This window comes from Balaenoptera physalus, assembly GCF_965194825.1.
Source record: "Balaenoptera physalus genome assembly, chromosome: 11".
NCBI classification, from domain to species: domain Eukaryota; kingdom Metazoa; phylum Chordata; class Mammalia; order Artiodactyla; family Balaenopteridae; genus Balaenoptera; species Balaenoptera physalus.
Window position 1 is genome coordinate 29,631,939 of NC_138896.1, and position 16,925 is coordinate 29,648,863.

At 41.9% G+C, this 16,925-nt stretch overlaps 1 protein-coding gene across 2 annotated transcripts in view; it reads right to left on the reverse strand.

Moving 5' to 3' along the window:
• MEP1A (meprin A subunit alpha) overlaps positions 1–16,925 on the reverse strand; it is a 33,561-nt gene continuing 16,636 nt past the window's right edge. For both annotated transcript variants that reach the window (XM_082414644.1, XM_082414643.1), the window contains 7 exons: positions 15,839–16,060; positions 14,935–15,084; positions 11,335–11,550; positions 9,366–9,839; positions 8,013–8,186; positions 6,751–7,051; positions 1–4,522 (listed from right to left, as the gene is read on the reverse strand). In XM_082414644.1, coding sequence (XP_082270770.1) covers positions 4,357–4,522; positions 6,751–7,051; positions 8,013–8,186; positions 9,366–9,839; positions 11,335–11,550; positions 14,935–15,084; positions 15,839–16,060 — 1,703 coding nt within the window. In that variant the 3' untranslated portion in view covers positions 1–4,356. The remainder of the gene's footprint in view (positions 4,523–6,750; positions 7,052–8,012; positions 8,187–9,365; positions 9,840–11,334; positions 11,551–14,934; positions 15,085–15,838; positions 16,061–16,925) is intronic.

Consider the following 16,925-nt stretch of genomic DNA (forward strand, 5'->3'; position numbering starts at 1 on the left):
TAGCCAACTGGTCGACTCCCCAAAGGGAGAGTACCTGCCATTTTAATCTTTACTCTTCATGCAAAAGAGTTTCCATGGAGTTCCACTGACCAGTGGTACTATTTTTATTCTTGCCACAGACAGAGCAAGCATTCTCAGAATGCTGGATGCCATTTAGACACATAGGAGGAAAATACGATTTCCTAGGGATGATGTGTATTCCCGAGGCTGTGTCGGAACACAGGTGGACCAACTGACATTGGTCCTAATCAACTTGGCTACATCGTGATTTCCCGTGTGATGGGCAGACTGAAGCAGCAGCTGATTTGCTACTTGGATTATTTGAATTCTCGGCTTCAGTTTGCAGCATTAACACATTGTGTTGTTCGTTAGTGTTGACTGACAGCCGATTTGGTTGCGTAAAAGTGGTGGGGAAGAGCTTGCGTTCTGGAGCCAGACCTTCTGCTTTCCAATGGTCAGCCCAGCATGTCTTAGCTTTGTGACCTTGGGTAAAGTCTCTTGTGACTCTGTTTCCACAACACAAAAGGGGATAATAACTGAGCAGGTCTAACAGATTATTGTGAAGAGTTGCTTCTTATAAAGCCCCCAGAAGAGTATCTGGCACACAGTGACTGTTGAATGAATTTAGCCAGGATTATTTCGTATCAAACCATGTGTATGTGTTTAGAAATTATACACACACAGGAGAGAGAACCCAGATTTAGATACAATCTCTACTCAGGATCAAAATACATACACCCTCCACATTTTTGCATTTAATTCATCATCAGGAGTTTTTGAAAATAACCCTGAAGATACTTGACATCCAATATTATCATTTTGCCAAGGTTTGACTTTAAAATCATGCCCATTATGAAGCCAGAAAGGAAGAATAAGTCACTGAGCAAATAAGAGAGGCTGATTAACTCACCAGCATATGCATCTCAATTCAAGTTTATAATCTTAATGTAATATAAGATTTTATTTAATCCTTAGACTCATCCCCGTTATTTCCTCTCTTTACAGATGAGCCAAGTATGTGCTGCAGCAGTTGAGTCACTTAAAGATCTCTCTGTTACAAATAATGAAACCACAACTCAAACTAGTTGAAGCGGGCATGGACATTTATTAGCTCCTGTAACTGGGGAAGATACTGGATTGGTACACCTTCAGGCTCAGCTGGATTCAGGGGCTCAAACAATGCTCTCAGAGTTCTTTTTCTCCCTTTGTGGCTTTGTCTCCCTCTGTGTATTTATTTCATTCCAAGACAGATCTTCGAGGAAAGAAATCTATGGGGCTTATGAATCGGAGACTCAGATCTAAAAGGAAGAGAAACTCTTTTCTTCCCCATCAGTACATGTGTCTACAGCAGAGCAAGGAATTGTGATTGACTTAGCCTGAGTCATGTGCCGACCCCATAGAAACCATCTTAACCTTGAGGACTACGTTCTCTGTGAGCAAAACAGATTCAAAATAATGGCCACTTAAAATTCAAGTTTATTTCTCTAGCCAAAAAAGCACGTAGGTAAGCAGTCCAAGACTGGTATGGCAGGCTCGGATCCACGTAGTTCTCAGGGATTCAGTACTTCCTGTCTTTTTGTTCTGCCCTTCCCAGGGTACCACATAGCCCCACATGGCAGCATAAAGAACAGGGTGGGGGAAGCATGAGACATTTTCACACTTTCAAACTACTCTGATTCAGCCCCACTACACAAGACCAAGGAATCCAAGTACCCGCATACAGAGAGGGCTTCCCAGTTTTTCACATTGCTCATCTAAATCCCAAATCCCACACTGCCTAAGGATGTGATATGCTTATTTCTCTATCCACCTCCCCATGACAGATGCCTACCCATCCATCAACACCTCAACTCCTCAAAAGAATAAAGTATCTGCTAATCCTCCTGGTATGATGGAGAACTTCAGGCTCAGAGAAAAGCTAATACACTGTCTGGTCTATGATGAGCCAGATTCCTAATCAATCATGCAATCAACAGGGATGACCATGCGTCATCAATGGAAATGAACCAAGACGGTGGATATGGTGCTGGTGCTGAGAAATATCAAAATGTTTTACCCTCAGCCTGGTACCTCCTTGTCATTGTTTTAGCAGTTTTCATTTCTAATACTAGATCAAAATTCTAAGTTACCCTTGAAACTTGGGCTTCTGCTTCCTTCAGAGAGAACTCAGGTGTACAGGAAATGTTGTGCTCTGTTTAGGATGGGGTCTCTCCTCTGAGCTGGACCAGATCTAAGCCAGGCATGGCCCAGAGCACATTTCCTTCTAATAAAACAAAAGAAAAACAATAGCAGCAGCCACAGTGCCTGGAGCTCCCTTCTAAGGAAAGACACAGGGGTGTGGAGGGAACGCCTTCTCCAAGCCCAGCCTTAAAGTCAGTTGTGGATTTGCAGGGCTGTGAAGCATGTAGAGAAGCAAAGCTGGAGGTTATTTCCAATTTGGTCTTTGGAGATGAAGACTGGCTGGGTGGCCGGGTAGCTTCTCATCTACTCTGAAAATTAAACAGCACACTTTGCATACATTTTTAACTCTACCTTCTTATCCATAATCCCATTTTATTACTCTGTAACCCTGTAGATGTTAAAGTGGGCTGGGAGGCGGTAGTCAACTATTACTTCCGTTTGACAGATTAGGAAACAAAGACCAAGAGCATGAGTGATTTTACGACAATTGCAGAGCTGGTTAGATGGCCCATCCAGGCCTGCAGCCAGGGAGCCTGACGTCCAGACCTCTTTTCCATCCACTAAAGCAGCATTTCTCAGCACCAGCATCACCTGGGAACCTGCTAGAAGTGCAAATTCTTAGACCCTACCCCAGATCTACTGAACCAGAAATTCTCGGGGTGGTGCCTACGATCTGTGTTTTAACCGGCTCTCCAGGGGATACTGATGCACCTCAGGCTGGAGAGTCAGTGCTGGGAGTCGAGGTTTCACCTGCTCCAAACTCTTCTCACACCTTTGCATTAAAGGGACTCTTCTTAACCCCTCGCGTCTGTTTCCAGAGTGGTCATGAAGTATGTACTTAGAAAGCTGGTAACCTAAAGCCTGGACCATTCAGGCTCCTTGAAAGATTTTCTTTTAGTAAACTTCTAGAGCCAGCTCTCTGTGGGGCTTGTGCTGATTGGGGATGGAAACCTCAGCTTTCCTTCTTACTTGATCTCTCTTGGAACTTTCTTGCCTCGGGTAGTTTTGTCTCCTAGGAACCACTGAAAGAAAGTGTGTCTACAAATACTTCCCTTAAATTCTCTTCTACCTGATACTTTCAATTTGTTAATAATTTTATACATGAACAGTATATAAATATACTTTATTTTTTAAATATTTATTTTATTTATTTATTTATTTTTATTTTTGGCTCCGTTGGGTCTTACTTGAGGCATGTGGAATCTTTGTTGCAGTGTGTGGGCTTCTCTCTAGTTGTGGCGTGCGGGCTCCAGAGTGCATGGGCTCTGTAGCTGTGGCGCATGGGCTCAGTAGTTGCAGCACGTGGGCTTAGTTGCCCCGCGGCATGTGGGATCTTAGTTCCCCGACCAGGGATCGCACCCGCATCCCCTGCATTGGAAGGCGGATTCTTTACCACTGGTCCACCAGGGAAGTCCCTTAAAATGTACTTTAAAATTTAAAAAGATCTGAGAAAGAATTTTTGGACGATTCTCCCCCTCCATACACACACATACACACACACACACACACACACACACAAATTCACATGCAATTCTGGACCGCTTGAAGGTACTGATGAAATAGTTATTGAATTTATTAAAGACTTTCCCTTAGAATCAGAGGAGGAAAGCAAATGCTGCTGCTAGGAGGAATCTTTATTTGAAATTCTTTAACACACAAGACCCTAAAAGAATAATAAACCTATTGTGTCTGATGGAAAACAGGTATTTGAGTGTTTGATTCTAGTACAAAAAACATATGCGTTTCATTGTATACATCTTACTTGCAGTAGAAAGGAGAGAGTTTCTATATCTTAGTTATTCATTCAATTACTGGCTCATTTATTCGTTTTTACTGAGTGACCATGCATGCCGGGCCAAGCAGACTCCCAGGCACTGGGCTAACACAGTAAAGGTGGGTCTGCCCACCTAGAGCTTACGGTCTACAGGAAAGACAGTCTATTAAACAAGGGATTTACAACTAAGGGATAAGAGTGTCATCACAGGACACACTAGATACATTTGGAGCACAGAGCAGGGTAACAGAACCATGTGAGGGTGGGGACAGGAAAACCATAAGGGTCACACAAGAGGCTGGAGGCAAAGCAAGGCCGATGGAAGCTGCCCCAACTGCAATGAGCACGGGAAGGAAAGGGAGGGCCCAAGGGCAGGAGGTACTTCTGCAGCTTAGCTGATGTCAGCGGGCATCACTGCCTGGCCTTTGGCGAAGGATGGAGATGATGGTGAAGGTCAAGAAAACCATGCTGGCCGTGCCTCCGATCATCAGGCCCAGGAGGCTGCCGTGCACCTGCATGGCCTGACATCGCTCCCCGGTGTAGAAGAAGGCGTGACCAGAGACGCACCTGGGAAGACAGGACACAGGGGCGTGTGGGAACCACCTGAGCCCCAAGGGCTTCCTGACAACAAGACCAACACAGCAACAATGGCAGGGGACACTCAGCAGTTACACGCACCTGGCCTCGTTCAAAGTGCTTTACGCAAGTCAATTAATTTAATCCTGGAACAACCCTTTGAGGTGGTGGTTATTACCAGGCCATTCTCATCATCCTTATCTTACAGAAAAGTTATAATTTGCTCAAGGCCACGCAGTTAGTAGGTGTCTCACTCTTGAAGTCTAATCTCTGAAGGTCTGTCTCCAGACCCTGTCCTCTTGGCTACCATATGCAAAGTTCAGGAGGAAGGTTTGGGACACTTAAAGAATGTATTTCCTGACACACAGTAGTAACGGTTCAGCAAACTCCACCAACAGATGCTGAAATTAGTGGGTGAGGGTTGAGGAAAGGTAAGATGTCTGCATGGTCTCCGAGTGTCTCTCCCAAGACATGTGTTAATTAAAGAGTGAGGAATGGTAACTTCTCAGGAGAGAGGGCTGGCAGACACCCTCTTGGCCAGAGGACAAGGTTAACATCACCGGTAATAACATATATTGACGTCCGGTACCGCTCACATGACACACTGAGAAGGTCATATCACGTCTTGGTTCTTCTTACCCAAAATGTACAACCTCAATATAATCATGAGAAGACATCAGATAAACTCAAATTGAGGAACAATTTGTAAGATAACTGATCAACGCTCTTCAAAAGTATCAAGATAATGAAAGACAAGACCAACGACCCGCTCAGGATTGAAGGAGCTAAGGAGACATGAAAACTAAATGGAACACGGGGTCCTGAATTGGAACCTGGAACAGAAAAAGTGTATTGGTGGAAAAACTGGGGAAATCTGGATAAGGTGTGTCGTTTAGTTAATACTATTTTTAATAGTATTTACCTTTGTTAATGCTCATTTCTTGCCTTTGCTAATGTACAACGGTTATGTAAGATGTTGACTTTAGGGTACAGGGAACTCTGTTGCATTTTTGAAATGTATCTGTAAATCTAAAATTATTTCAAAATAAAAGTTTAAAAAAGAAAGAACAAAGTGGAGATCAGAAAGAGCTGAGAAGAAATGTAGATGTTTTGAGCCAAGCAGACCGGCTCCCACATCTGCTACTATTCTATCAAATGAAACTGAGGCTTCTGTCATCACATACATCCTTTTATGAAATATTTTATGTGAATAACACACATTATAAAAAGAACTATTAAATATAGCAAACTGTGCAGACAGACAGACCTGGATTGCAAATCTAAGCTCCAGCATTTACTATCTGGGTAATTTCAGACAAATTACTTACTGCTCTAAGCTTCGAATTTCTTATGCCCTAAATGGGGATAAGAAGGGCCTTTATGTCACAGGGTGGCTGTGAGGAATAATCTAGATCATGAATGCATACTGCTCGGGGGAGCACGTGACACATAGCAAGCAGCCTCCAAATATCAGATATTCTTATTATTATTGAAAACATAAATATGATAATAGTACAACTAAACTAATGGACAATAGAAATAATCATTAATAGCAATAATAACATTTTCAGTCAGGGAAGGTTTAAGCTTGGTCCTGAGTCCCTGTGGTGGAGCCTTGATGCTAAAAGCTCTGGGTTGGGACTTCCCTGGTGGTGCAGTGGATAAGACTCCACGCTCCCATTGCAGGGGGCCCAGGTTTGGGCCCACATGCATGCCACTAGATCCCAGGGGGCCCAGGTTTGATCCCTGGTCAGGGAACTAGATCCCACATGCATGCCACTAAGAGTTCGCATGCCATAACTAAGGAGTCTGCAAGCTTCAACTAAAGAGCCCACCTCCCACAACTAAGACCCGGTACAACCAAATAAATATATAAATAAATAGATATTAAAAAAAAAGACTAAAAAGCTCTGGGTCATTTTTGAGCCCTGCAGTGGAGTTCAAAATCCCAACAACATTCAAGATGCTGTTGACAATGTCCCAGAGGTAGCAAAGGGCTACACGTGCAGAGACAGGAGATTTGGGGCTCTTCTGCTCTGGCAGGATCCCTGCTCTGCCCTCTGATTCCGGGCACGGCTTTGTGGAGTCAAGGACCGACACGGTTGACCATCTGATGGCGTGGATGCCGTGACCTGAGAACTGTGCCTTTTAGCAGGGGAAGCAGACATAGGGCTCCCCTCTGCCGACCCACACCTGCCGCCCCAGGCCACAGAGCCTACCTGCAGCTCGCCATCCCCTTCACGTTCACACAGATGCCTTCGTTTTGACAAGGGTTCGGGTCACATGGGTCTCTGAAGTACTGTGGCCAGTTGTGGTCCTCCATGGGGCCCGCGTTGTCCACCGACCGCTTCTGTCGGCTGCGCTGCCCCTGGTCCAGGCTGCCCAGTAGGGCTTTCTCTAAGGAGTCCTTTCCCGAACCTTCTTCTGAAGCCGGCTGCTCCTGGCCTTGGAGAACGAGGCTTTGGGGGATCAGCCTGCTGTCTTTAATGGGAACTTCAGTCTGGTTAAGGTGGGTGATATCTCGAGGAAAGAGACAAAGGGTGGTGAGGAAGATATATGATTAAATCTGACAATAATTCACTTCCACTCCTGGAGAAAGCTCCCTGGGCTGCCTCTACCCTTCTTGGTCATCACCTTTAGTGACATAGAAAAGTGGCGTTGAATCCAGCGGATTTTCATAATGCCAGCTATTTTATAGATCGATTATTTTTTATTGAAGTATAGTTGACTTAAAATATTATATTAGTTTTAAGGTGTATAAATAGTTGTTTGACATTTTTATAGATTACACTTCATACAAAGTTATTATAAAATATTGACTATATTCCCTGTGCTGTACATTACATCGTCATAACTTATTTCATACATAGTAGTTTGTACCTCTTAATCCCCTGCCCCTGTTTTGTCCCTACCCCTACCCCTTTCCCCTCCGGTAACCACTAGTTTGTTCTCTGTATCTGTGAGTCTGTTTTATTTGTTCATTTGCTTTGTTTTTCAGATTCCACATGTAAGCAAAAACATACAGTATTTGTCTTTATCTGTCTGACTTATTTCACGAAGCATAATGCCCCTCGGGTCCATCCATGTTGTTGCACATGGCAAGATTTCATTCTTTTTTTGCTATGTTTATGTTTAAAGTAGTCCAATCACGCTTGTATTTATTTAACTTGAGAATAGAAGCATAAAGTGAGTATGGATAGACTGATTGAAACTAAATTGAAGTCAGCAAACTGTCACATTTGATAAGTTATACAAAAAGGTGACACTAAAATTTTAGTTTCTCCCCAGGACAGTTAAAATCAAGATGGGAGTCCTTGAATAAAATAGTTAAATGTGGTTCTCTTACAGCACATCTTTTTTTTTTTAACCTAGTTCCCCCAAAAGATCCCCACCTTCCATGAGATGCTTTAAAAAAATCCATGTAAAGTCAATAGAACACCCAGAACATAGGATTATTTATTTAGGAAAACCAGCAAAATACCTTCAAAGTCCACAAACATTATAAGGTCGTCATTTTTAAGAAAACTCCTCCTTTTCAGCATTTGGTGGGAGATGATAGCATCCCAGCCGCAGTCGATGCTTCTAAAACAGGCACAGTTGTTGTCATAGGACCCCATGACAGACGGCCTGTCCCAGATGACGGAGCCATTTATTGCTGCAAAGTTACAGGTTACAGAAAAATCATGTTATCGCTTTACTTTTCACTTTCCATTTGTCTTTAATGAGTATAGACAGCTTTTTTTTAATTGAAGTATAGTTGATTTACAATGTGTTAATTTCTGCTGTACAGCAAAGTGATTCTATTATATGTATATATACATTTTTTTTTACTATTCTTTTCCATTATGGTTTATCATAGGATATTGAATATAGTTCTCTGTGCTGTACAGTAGGACCTTGTTGTTTACCCATAAGAGCTTTGTTAATCAGAAAAAATGTGTTGGAAAAAAATCAGGTTATTTACTCTTTCCAGGACAATTAAAACTGAGAATTGGGAGGGGGGTGGAGCAGAGAACCGGCCCTGTGGAGGGCCACTGTCCACTACTGAGTGACTTCTCAATGAAGGGGAAGAGAGAGCTATAGCTTCTTCCTTTTAAGGCTTAAGTCTCTTCTTTTGAAAAAAACAAGTTTGCCCCTTCCTTGATTCATACTGACATACTGACAATGAGTAATATTTTAGGACTCAGTGCATTAGTTCTGCGCAGAGCCTCGCAAATTCTGAGTATTTGATAAATGATTACCTGGATCTGTCTTCTCGGACTGAGCTCAGTGAGGCAGGAACTGCCCAGTTTGCTTGTATTCTAAGAAGCTGGCACAGAGCTTGGCACCTTGCAAGCCCTTACTTAGATGCTTGATGGATGAATTCAGGAAAGAGAGAGAGATAAGATGACGCTGAAAATTTTCACTTACATAGAAAACAAACTTCTGGTTACCAAAGCAGAAAGGGGATGGGAGGGATAAATTAGGAGTTTGGGATCAGCAGATGCAAACTACTGTATATAAAATAGATAAACAACAAAGTCCTACTGAATGGCACAAGGAACTGTATTCAATAGCCTGTAATAAACCATAATGGAAAAGAATATGAAAAAGAATATATATGTATATCTGAATCACTTTTCTGTACACCAGAAACTAACATAACATTGTAAATCAACTGCACTTCAATGAAAGAAAAAAGAAACAAGAACATTTTAACTTAATGCTCCAACATGACATTGCTGTAGATGTGCCCAAGGAGGAAATGTGAGGGGAAAGTTAATCTCTCCTATACAGATGAGAACTGTGTCTGTTGGCCCTTCCAGGTGGAGGGGCGGGTCTTCTAACCACCTACCTGTAGATGTCTGGGACTTGGAGGTAGTGAACACCATGCTGGAGGACATTCTCTTTCTGACATCGGGTTCCTGGTCAAGTATTGTTGTTATCACCTGTCTGTTCTCCACTGGCCACTCCAGAACAGCATCATTATCTCCACTACACAGATGAAAGGCAAGTCCCAAGTACCCAGAGCTCTCGGAGCCCGTTCTGCCATGAGGGTACAAGGTCAACCCCAAACCGTAGCCCTCTGAATTGTAGAATCGAGGGCTCTGAAGCTTGTCCCCTTTAACCGTGTTCTGCAGGACTTGAGAGAATTTCCGGACCGTCCAAACCCCTGCGGGGCATGGGGTTTCTGTCAAAGTGATGTCATCCAGGTAAATTCCCCCACTCGAGTTCTGGGGGTCACCCTTTGTGCCCTGGAAAAGGTAGCGAAACTTCTTTTCCTCTCTTAGTGTAACATGGGCAATTTTCCAATTTTGGTCAAAATCTCCTGAGGACAGAGAATAAAATTGGTGACAACTGTGACCAACATTTCTGGAGCACTTACTTGGAGCCTCGTACTGTGGCAGGTGCTTTACATGAACGATCTCATGTAATCTTCACAGCAAACACAGAAGAGAAGAACTGCTATAAACTTGTTAAGGAACTTTTCCAAAGTCACATATCTAGTATGGGAAAATAGCTAAAAAAGAAAAAAAAAAAAAAAGACACACTCTGATTTATCATAAAAGTCTTAATCATGAATCTGTTTACCATTATTATTCCATTCTGCAGGTTCTGGGCTTTCCCATGGGCTTGTTGGTATAAATGCACCCCACCCCCTTAATGTTAGCACTGAATGCACAAGTATTGGGCTGAACCATATAAAACAGACCTTTGATAAGTCAAAAGTCAAACAATGGCAATTTCATATGCCCATACTTACAGTCCTTGGTAACACAGCAAATTCTCAACTCTTAAAGGGCACCTAGCTGTCATCCCTCTATTTGATAAAGATGCTCTGTAAATTTCAGCCAGAAAAGTGAACCACTCAAAACCATTATTTGTAGCATTCTCTACCCACAGAGTGACCTGGGTAGAGACAATTTGGGCCCCCGTTCTTCTGAGTAGGCTTTACTAAGGAAGCCTCAACCCTTCAAGAACAGCAACTTCTAGAAGTACACAAAGAATGCTTCCTTTATCTCATTTTAATTGAGAAATTCTTTGTTGAATGGAAAACTAGAAAAACACGTCTCTCCTTTTCTATTTATGAACGAACCGCCACCACAATAAAAGAATGTAAGTACTTAGCTTTTATAACCCTGGATCTTGATTTTCAGCCAGATTACTCTCACAACCAACTAACTACCTTAGCATTTTAAGGTTTTCATGATCTTCTTATAGAAATACATAAAGTATCACTAAGGAATATACAAGTGATTTTAGTGAAGTTAATGTATACAAGTCGCTTGCTTGCCACCAACTTCACAAGTAGGTTTCAAGTTACCTCAGTGTATTAAATAATGGTATCATTCAGTTTGCTGAAACAGATGCAGAAACACTTATGGTCCACTATTTAACCACTTCTCTCCAGCAGCATCAATTCCCACTTCCCTTTTACCTTCCAATCTCCACCTTTGAATCACCAATTTTCTCTATTCTGGCTTTCTCCAAAGCTCTAGTGAAAACTAGATTTTTATATTCTGATTGGCCTTCTTTTTTCTTTCCCTGATTGGCCTCTTACAATAGTATATGTCAACCTCACCTGAACCCGCAATTTCTGAATGGTTAAAACATCCATTGAGTGGTTAAAACATGCCAGGCATTATGCATTTCAAAGAGGCAGAAGGGAGGTGGAGGAAAGGAAGGAAGAGGAGACAGAGGGGGAGGAGTGGGAGGAATGATGAGGGGGAGGAGGGTGAAAAGGGAGAGGGAGGGGAAGAAGGAGAAACAGCACAATCCCCAATATGAAGCCCAATCAGTCCTCGCAGGATGCCTTTAAATACCTTGAAAGGTCTTCACCTTGACCAGCTTGCGAACGTTGCCCGTACTATCATCCCTCTTGACCCAGACGATGAGTCTATCTGAAGGACTTCCTGTCATTTTATAGAAAAACTGCAGGCATTGCTGCTTCCTCTTTGGGTAAAGAATCCGAGACTCCAACAGGGCTGCCTCCTCTGCTATCCCCAAGCTGGTATTGAAGTACATGAAGTAGCCGGCACCTATGGAGAGAGAACTCTAAAGTCCCATCTCTGGCCACAAATACCCCAGGGTGCCCTCAGCCCAGGCAAAGTGAAACAGTGAGCAACAGCCATCGTCCAGGCAACAAAGGCTAGAGCTCTTCTGGGGAAAATAAAAAGGTTGTTTGTCAGTAAATATTCTGTCTGTCTCCATGGACAGAATTGCTGGTCAAAGTCACAGCTCTCCACTTCCTCTTTTGATTGCCTTTGTTCCCAAGGTTGTGAAATGTACACCTCTGACTTAAGGAAATACAGGCTTTAAGCAAAGTTTATGGAATTTAGTGTCTGTGAGATGAATTCCATTTTCTTCATTAACTTCGTTGTTTAGAGATTCATTCCAAGGAAAAGAGCTGGCCTCCTAGCTGTATAAGAAACTGTGGGATTCAAAGTTTTAGGAATTGGATTTTAAATATTCACAATGAGAAGGGTTCAGTTTCACCCTTTTGTAGCCTAATAACTGGGTGTACTATCAGTGGTAAAGAATCACCTTTACTGTGTCCTAAGAAGGGGCATTCAAGGCATATTAGGGACCAACTGAGGATTTCTCCTGAATGTAAAGAAAGCCTTGGAAGAACACTAAAAATGAGGGGATAAAGGGTCTACATTTATGCCAGAGGCTGGGTTTGCCCAACTCACGTATCTCAAAATTCTCTCCCCCAAAACAAGCAGGTGGCTAAACAAATACATCACTTGGAAAACCAGCACACGTTTTCAAAGTCAAGGGCAATGAACAATTCTTGCATATAAAGAAGTCATCTAAACTTCCTCCAATACTCAACCTCTTACCAAACGCTCCACTCAAAACATTTCATCAAGTAAATATGAAATGAGCATCTACAGTTCCAGGTTCTTTGACAATATGAGTCCCTGCCTCACCCTGCCTCACATATGGGGCATGAGCAAGGATGTTTAAATAAGCTTTCCACAAAGCTGAAAAATACCATAATATCTTTAATATATCATCAGGGTAAATTATATGCGCCGGTATGTTCTTCTCAATACTTTACCTTACTAGCCTTAGACTTTTGTGTCGTGAATTGCTGAGGGCTTGGGTTAAGGTAAACAAGAGCTCACAGGGCTAAGAAGGTCTCCTGGTGATCCTTGCTCAGGAATTCCACCAGGTGAGTTCACAAGTATGAAGTGCAAGTCCAATAACTCAAACTGAGGAGTCAGGAGACCTGAATTCTTGCCCTAGAGCTGCCACTAACTGGGTATTCATTCATCTCTCTGGGATTCAAGTGGGAAGTGGCTTCCATCCTTCGAGCTCTTTGAGTCTATGCATCTACCTGAATAAGGCAGTGCTCTCTAGCAGAGGAAACGCCGTCCCATTATGTGCCTCCTGTGGAAGAAGCATAATGGCTGGTCAAGTTAACCCGAGAAAGCTTTTCTAGTTACTTCTCTGGGCTGTGGTCCTTTCCTTTCCTACTGAAATGCTAGAATATTCTTTCAACAGATTCCTCTCACACGGAGATCACCTTTCTGTTTAGCTGGAACTTGCACGTTAGCCTAGCAGCAAGCCCACAGGAGAGATTAGATTAGAGGCTATGATGGAAATTTAAAGAGAACTTCAGGCGTAGATCACCCTTTGGAAACTGGAGATTATGTGTTTAATAATCTGATGTGTAACAGAGACTTTTGCCCTTTGCCAAGGCGCGAGGAAGAGTGGCAATTGTTGATAACCTCTGACATTCACCCTGGTGGCCTGGCATCTGGGTGATAAGCTGGGTCTCTTCTGTGAAGAAACTCCTAGCAACTCTCACACAGGCATGGACTAAGGGACTTGATGATAGTCCAGTCTTTAAAAGGCTATTATAATCTATAACCTCACCTGCTTCCAAATAGGGTTGGTACAATTTCAATGACAAGCACGTAATAAAAGGGTGTTAAGATAGAAATTGAAAAATAAATAGAACCTCTGGAGAGAAAGGGACGATGGAGGGGAAAAGTAGGGAGTAAGGCTGCTGGTCTGCCTTTGAAGATTCTATATGCATTATCTCTTTACATGCTCGCTGTGAAGGATCAATAGCTTGATGGTCAGAGAGGCTTACAAAAAGCCAAAAGACTTAAACAGCAACAACAACAAAAACAACTACCTGGGGTCACCATTAGCAAGTGGTGGAGCCAGATTTTAAACCCGGGTCTCTCCTGACTTTATGGCTTTTTCACTGCACAAACCATGTACAGGAACTATCTGAAGCTGTTCTCCAATATGGCAGCTACCAAACATATATGGCGATTGAGTACTTGAACTGTGGCCAGTCCAAAGTGAGATGTGCTGTAAGGATAAAACATACACCAGATTTCAAATACCTACTGTAAAAAAGTGTGAAGTATCTCATTGATAGTTTTTATATTGATTGCACATTGAAATGTTAAGATTTTGGATATATGGGGTTAAGCATATTACTAAAGAGAATTTCCCTTGTTTCTTTTTTATGTGACTGTTAGAAAATTTTACATTACATATGTGGTGTGCACTGTAGTTCCACTGGAGGACACTGCTGTTAGAGACATTGCCCTACTTTACAAAGTCATATATATATATGTATTTGGCTGCACTGGGTCTTTGTTGCTGCCTGCAGGCTTTCTCTAGTTGTGGCGAGTGGGGGCTATTCTTTGTTACAGTGTGCAGGCTTCTCATTGCAGTGGCCCCTCTTGTTGAGGAGCAAGGGCTCTACACACGCAGGCTTCAGTAGTTGTGGCACGCGGGCTCAGTAGTTGTGGCTTGTGGGCTCTAGAGCACAAGCTCAGTAGTTGTGGCACACGGGCTTAGTTGCTCCGCGCCATGTGGGATTTTCCCAGACCAGGGATCAAATCCGTGTCCCCTGCATTGGCAGGCTGATTCCTAACCACAGCACCACCAGGGAAGTCCCACAAAGTCATATATTTTTTAAAATTAAAAAAAATGTTTATTGAAGTATAGTTGATTTACAGTGTCGTGTTAGTTTTAGGTATACAGCACAGTGATTCAGATAGATAGATAGACATAGAGATATATAGAGAGATATAGATATTCTTTTTCAGACTCTTTTCCCTTATAGGTTATTACAAAATATTGAGTAGAGTTTCCTGTGTTACACACACTATATACTATATATAAACTAGATAACCAACAAGTACAAAGTCATATCAACCATTATGTCTGTATCAGTTTTGTCATCGCTTAAATGAACCCTTCTTTTGCATGCCCAGAACCTGGATGCTTTTTATTGCGTTAATAATAAGGATATGAGAAATGGTTTTTGTCCTTATTCAGAGTTCCAGGTTTGATAACTAGCCTTCCAACTGAGGCCAAACATGCTGGCTGCCATTTCCCCTTGAACCTGGTGAACCTTCTCAATGTACTTCCTTGCTGCCTTCACTGACCTGTGCATTGTCCCACCAAGGTGTGATCCGCTTGTCCAGGCTGAGTGCTGTCCTCATGGACCCAGCCAGCATCATTTCTGATACTCTGAATCATCCCACAAATGTTTGCCTTCTCAAAATCACAGTGGTCCAAAAGGGTGTGAGTTGTGGCTGCAAATGATATGTTTGTCACCTGGTTAAAAATTTAAGGCCTCTCATGTCAAATACCTAATGACTTAGGCTACTAAGATGTCATTGTTTAGCAAGATCATGAATGAGCCTTTCGTTGTCTTGATTTTTCTCAATTGTAAATCCTACCGTCGTGCATTAGATAGCAGAAACTGCCAACACAGATGCAGCCCTACACACTTCACAGAGTCAAATTATAAAAAGGCTTACCATCATGCTTTTCTGTAAATGCCAACCATCGACTCCTTTAGATCAAGAATGAGGTACCTATTATGCTGGGCTTTGTTCTTAGTAGATCTTCTCTACATACATATTGAACAGGATTAAAGAATGTGTCTCTGAAGACCAGTGGGGCCATTTTAGAAAACATCCCATCTCTGAGCATTAGAGGACTCCAGGAACCACTAACCTGGACAAAGAATTTAAGATACAAAATACTTTCAAGCCTATAACTATCTTGGGCTTTACATAAGGATGCACCCTTCAAAGGGAAGCTGAAGGAGTTGGACAATTCCAGCTCCTTACATTGGTCCAATATTTTCACTTTACAGAACACAAACACATAATTGATTTTCATAACCATCTTGCGAGGTAGGTGTTACAATTTTTTCTAAGGATAGGGAAACTAATGTCCTTAATGAAATGGACAGATTAACAAAATTAACACAAAGGAAAATGTACAGGAAACCCGTAAGGTCAGGGGGTTTACCCAGTCCTCAGACCCAGAGGTACTCACTGCAGTTGTACATTCGGTTCAGCCTCTCCAGATCGATAGCACTGAAATCCAGGCGCTGCCCAATGATGGAGTTAAACTCAGGGATCTTGGCTGTGATGGTGGGGAGACTAGCATTCTTGTTAAATGAGAAAGGCTCGTAGTGCATCAAAGACTCGTAATCATAGGGTGTGTTGAGGTCTGTGACGACGCTGTCATCGTAGGTGTTAAAGTTGTGCTTATAACCTGTCAGGGAGGGAATCCACAGGCCCTGATCAGTCATGTCATTTCCCCATCCTACCCTCTTTGACTAGATACTCAAGCAGAGACCAAAACAAGGGGGGGGAGGCAGAATAATGCATCTTTGATTTAAATATATACACATATTTAACATATTTTATAATTTGCACAATGTATATAAAATTAATATATATTAATTTTTACTAATAACATTGTAATGTACTAATATATTATATAATAGTACACACAATTATTATAATGGATATTAAAATACATGTTATAATTAATAATAAATATATACATATTATTAAATATGTGCATAATATATACATATATTATAATGTAAATGTAATGTAAATATACAGTGCATGTTATTAAATGTATATTTAAATCAAAGATTCATTTTTATACATGTAAATAAATAAATAAATATGTGTGTGTATGTATGAGGCTTTAAGAAAGAGAAGATAAGATATCAAAGTGGAGGCAGGTATTCCTCATGGTAGGCAAAGGAATTTTTGAATTCAGGAAAATATTCAGGATTGATTCATCTTGCTAACAGCCAAGTACCTCATCCACCAAGAGCTGTACCTGGCCAGCTCTCCAACAATTTAGGAAAAAAGAAATCTAAGGGGCAGAAGGAAAGTTTAGCAGCTGGCGAGAAAGTGGCATCCTGTCAATCAAGGCTCACACTCTCCTGTTCTAGAAATTTCCCCATGGTGAGAAAAACAAAATAGGAAGAAAACTGACTTTCCTTTCAAAATAGAAAATGAAAATATATTAAATGAGATTAGCATAAGTAAGAGAATGTGAAATGCTGAAATGAGAAACCACCCAGATACTCTTTTAATCCAGCAGCCATCAGGAATTT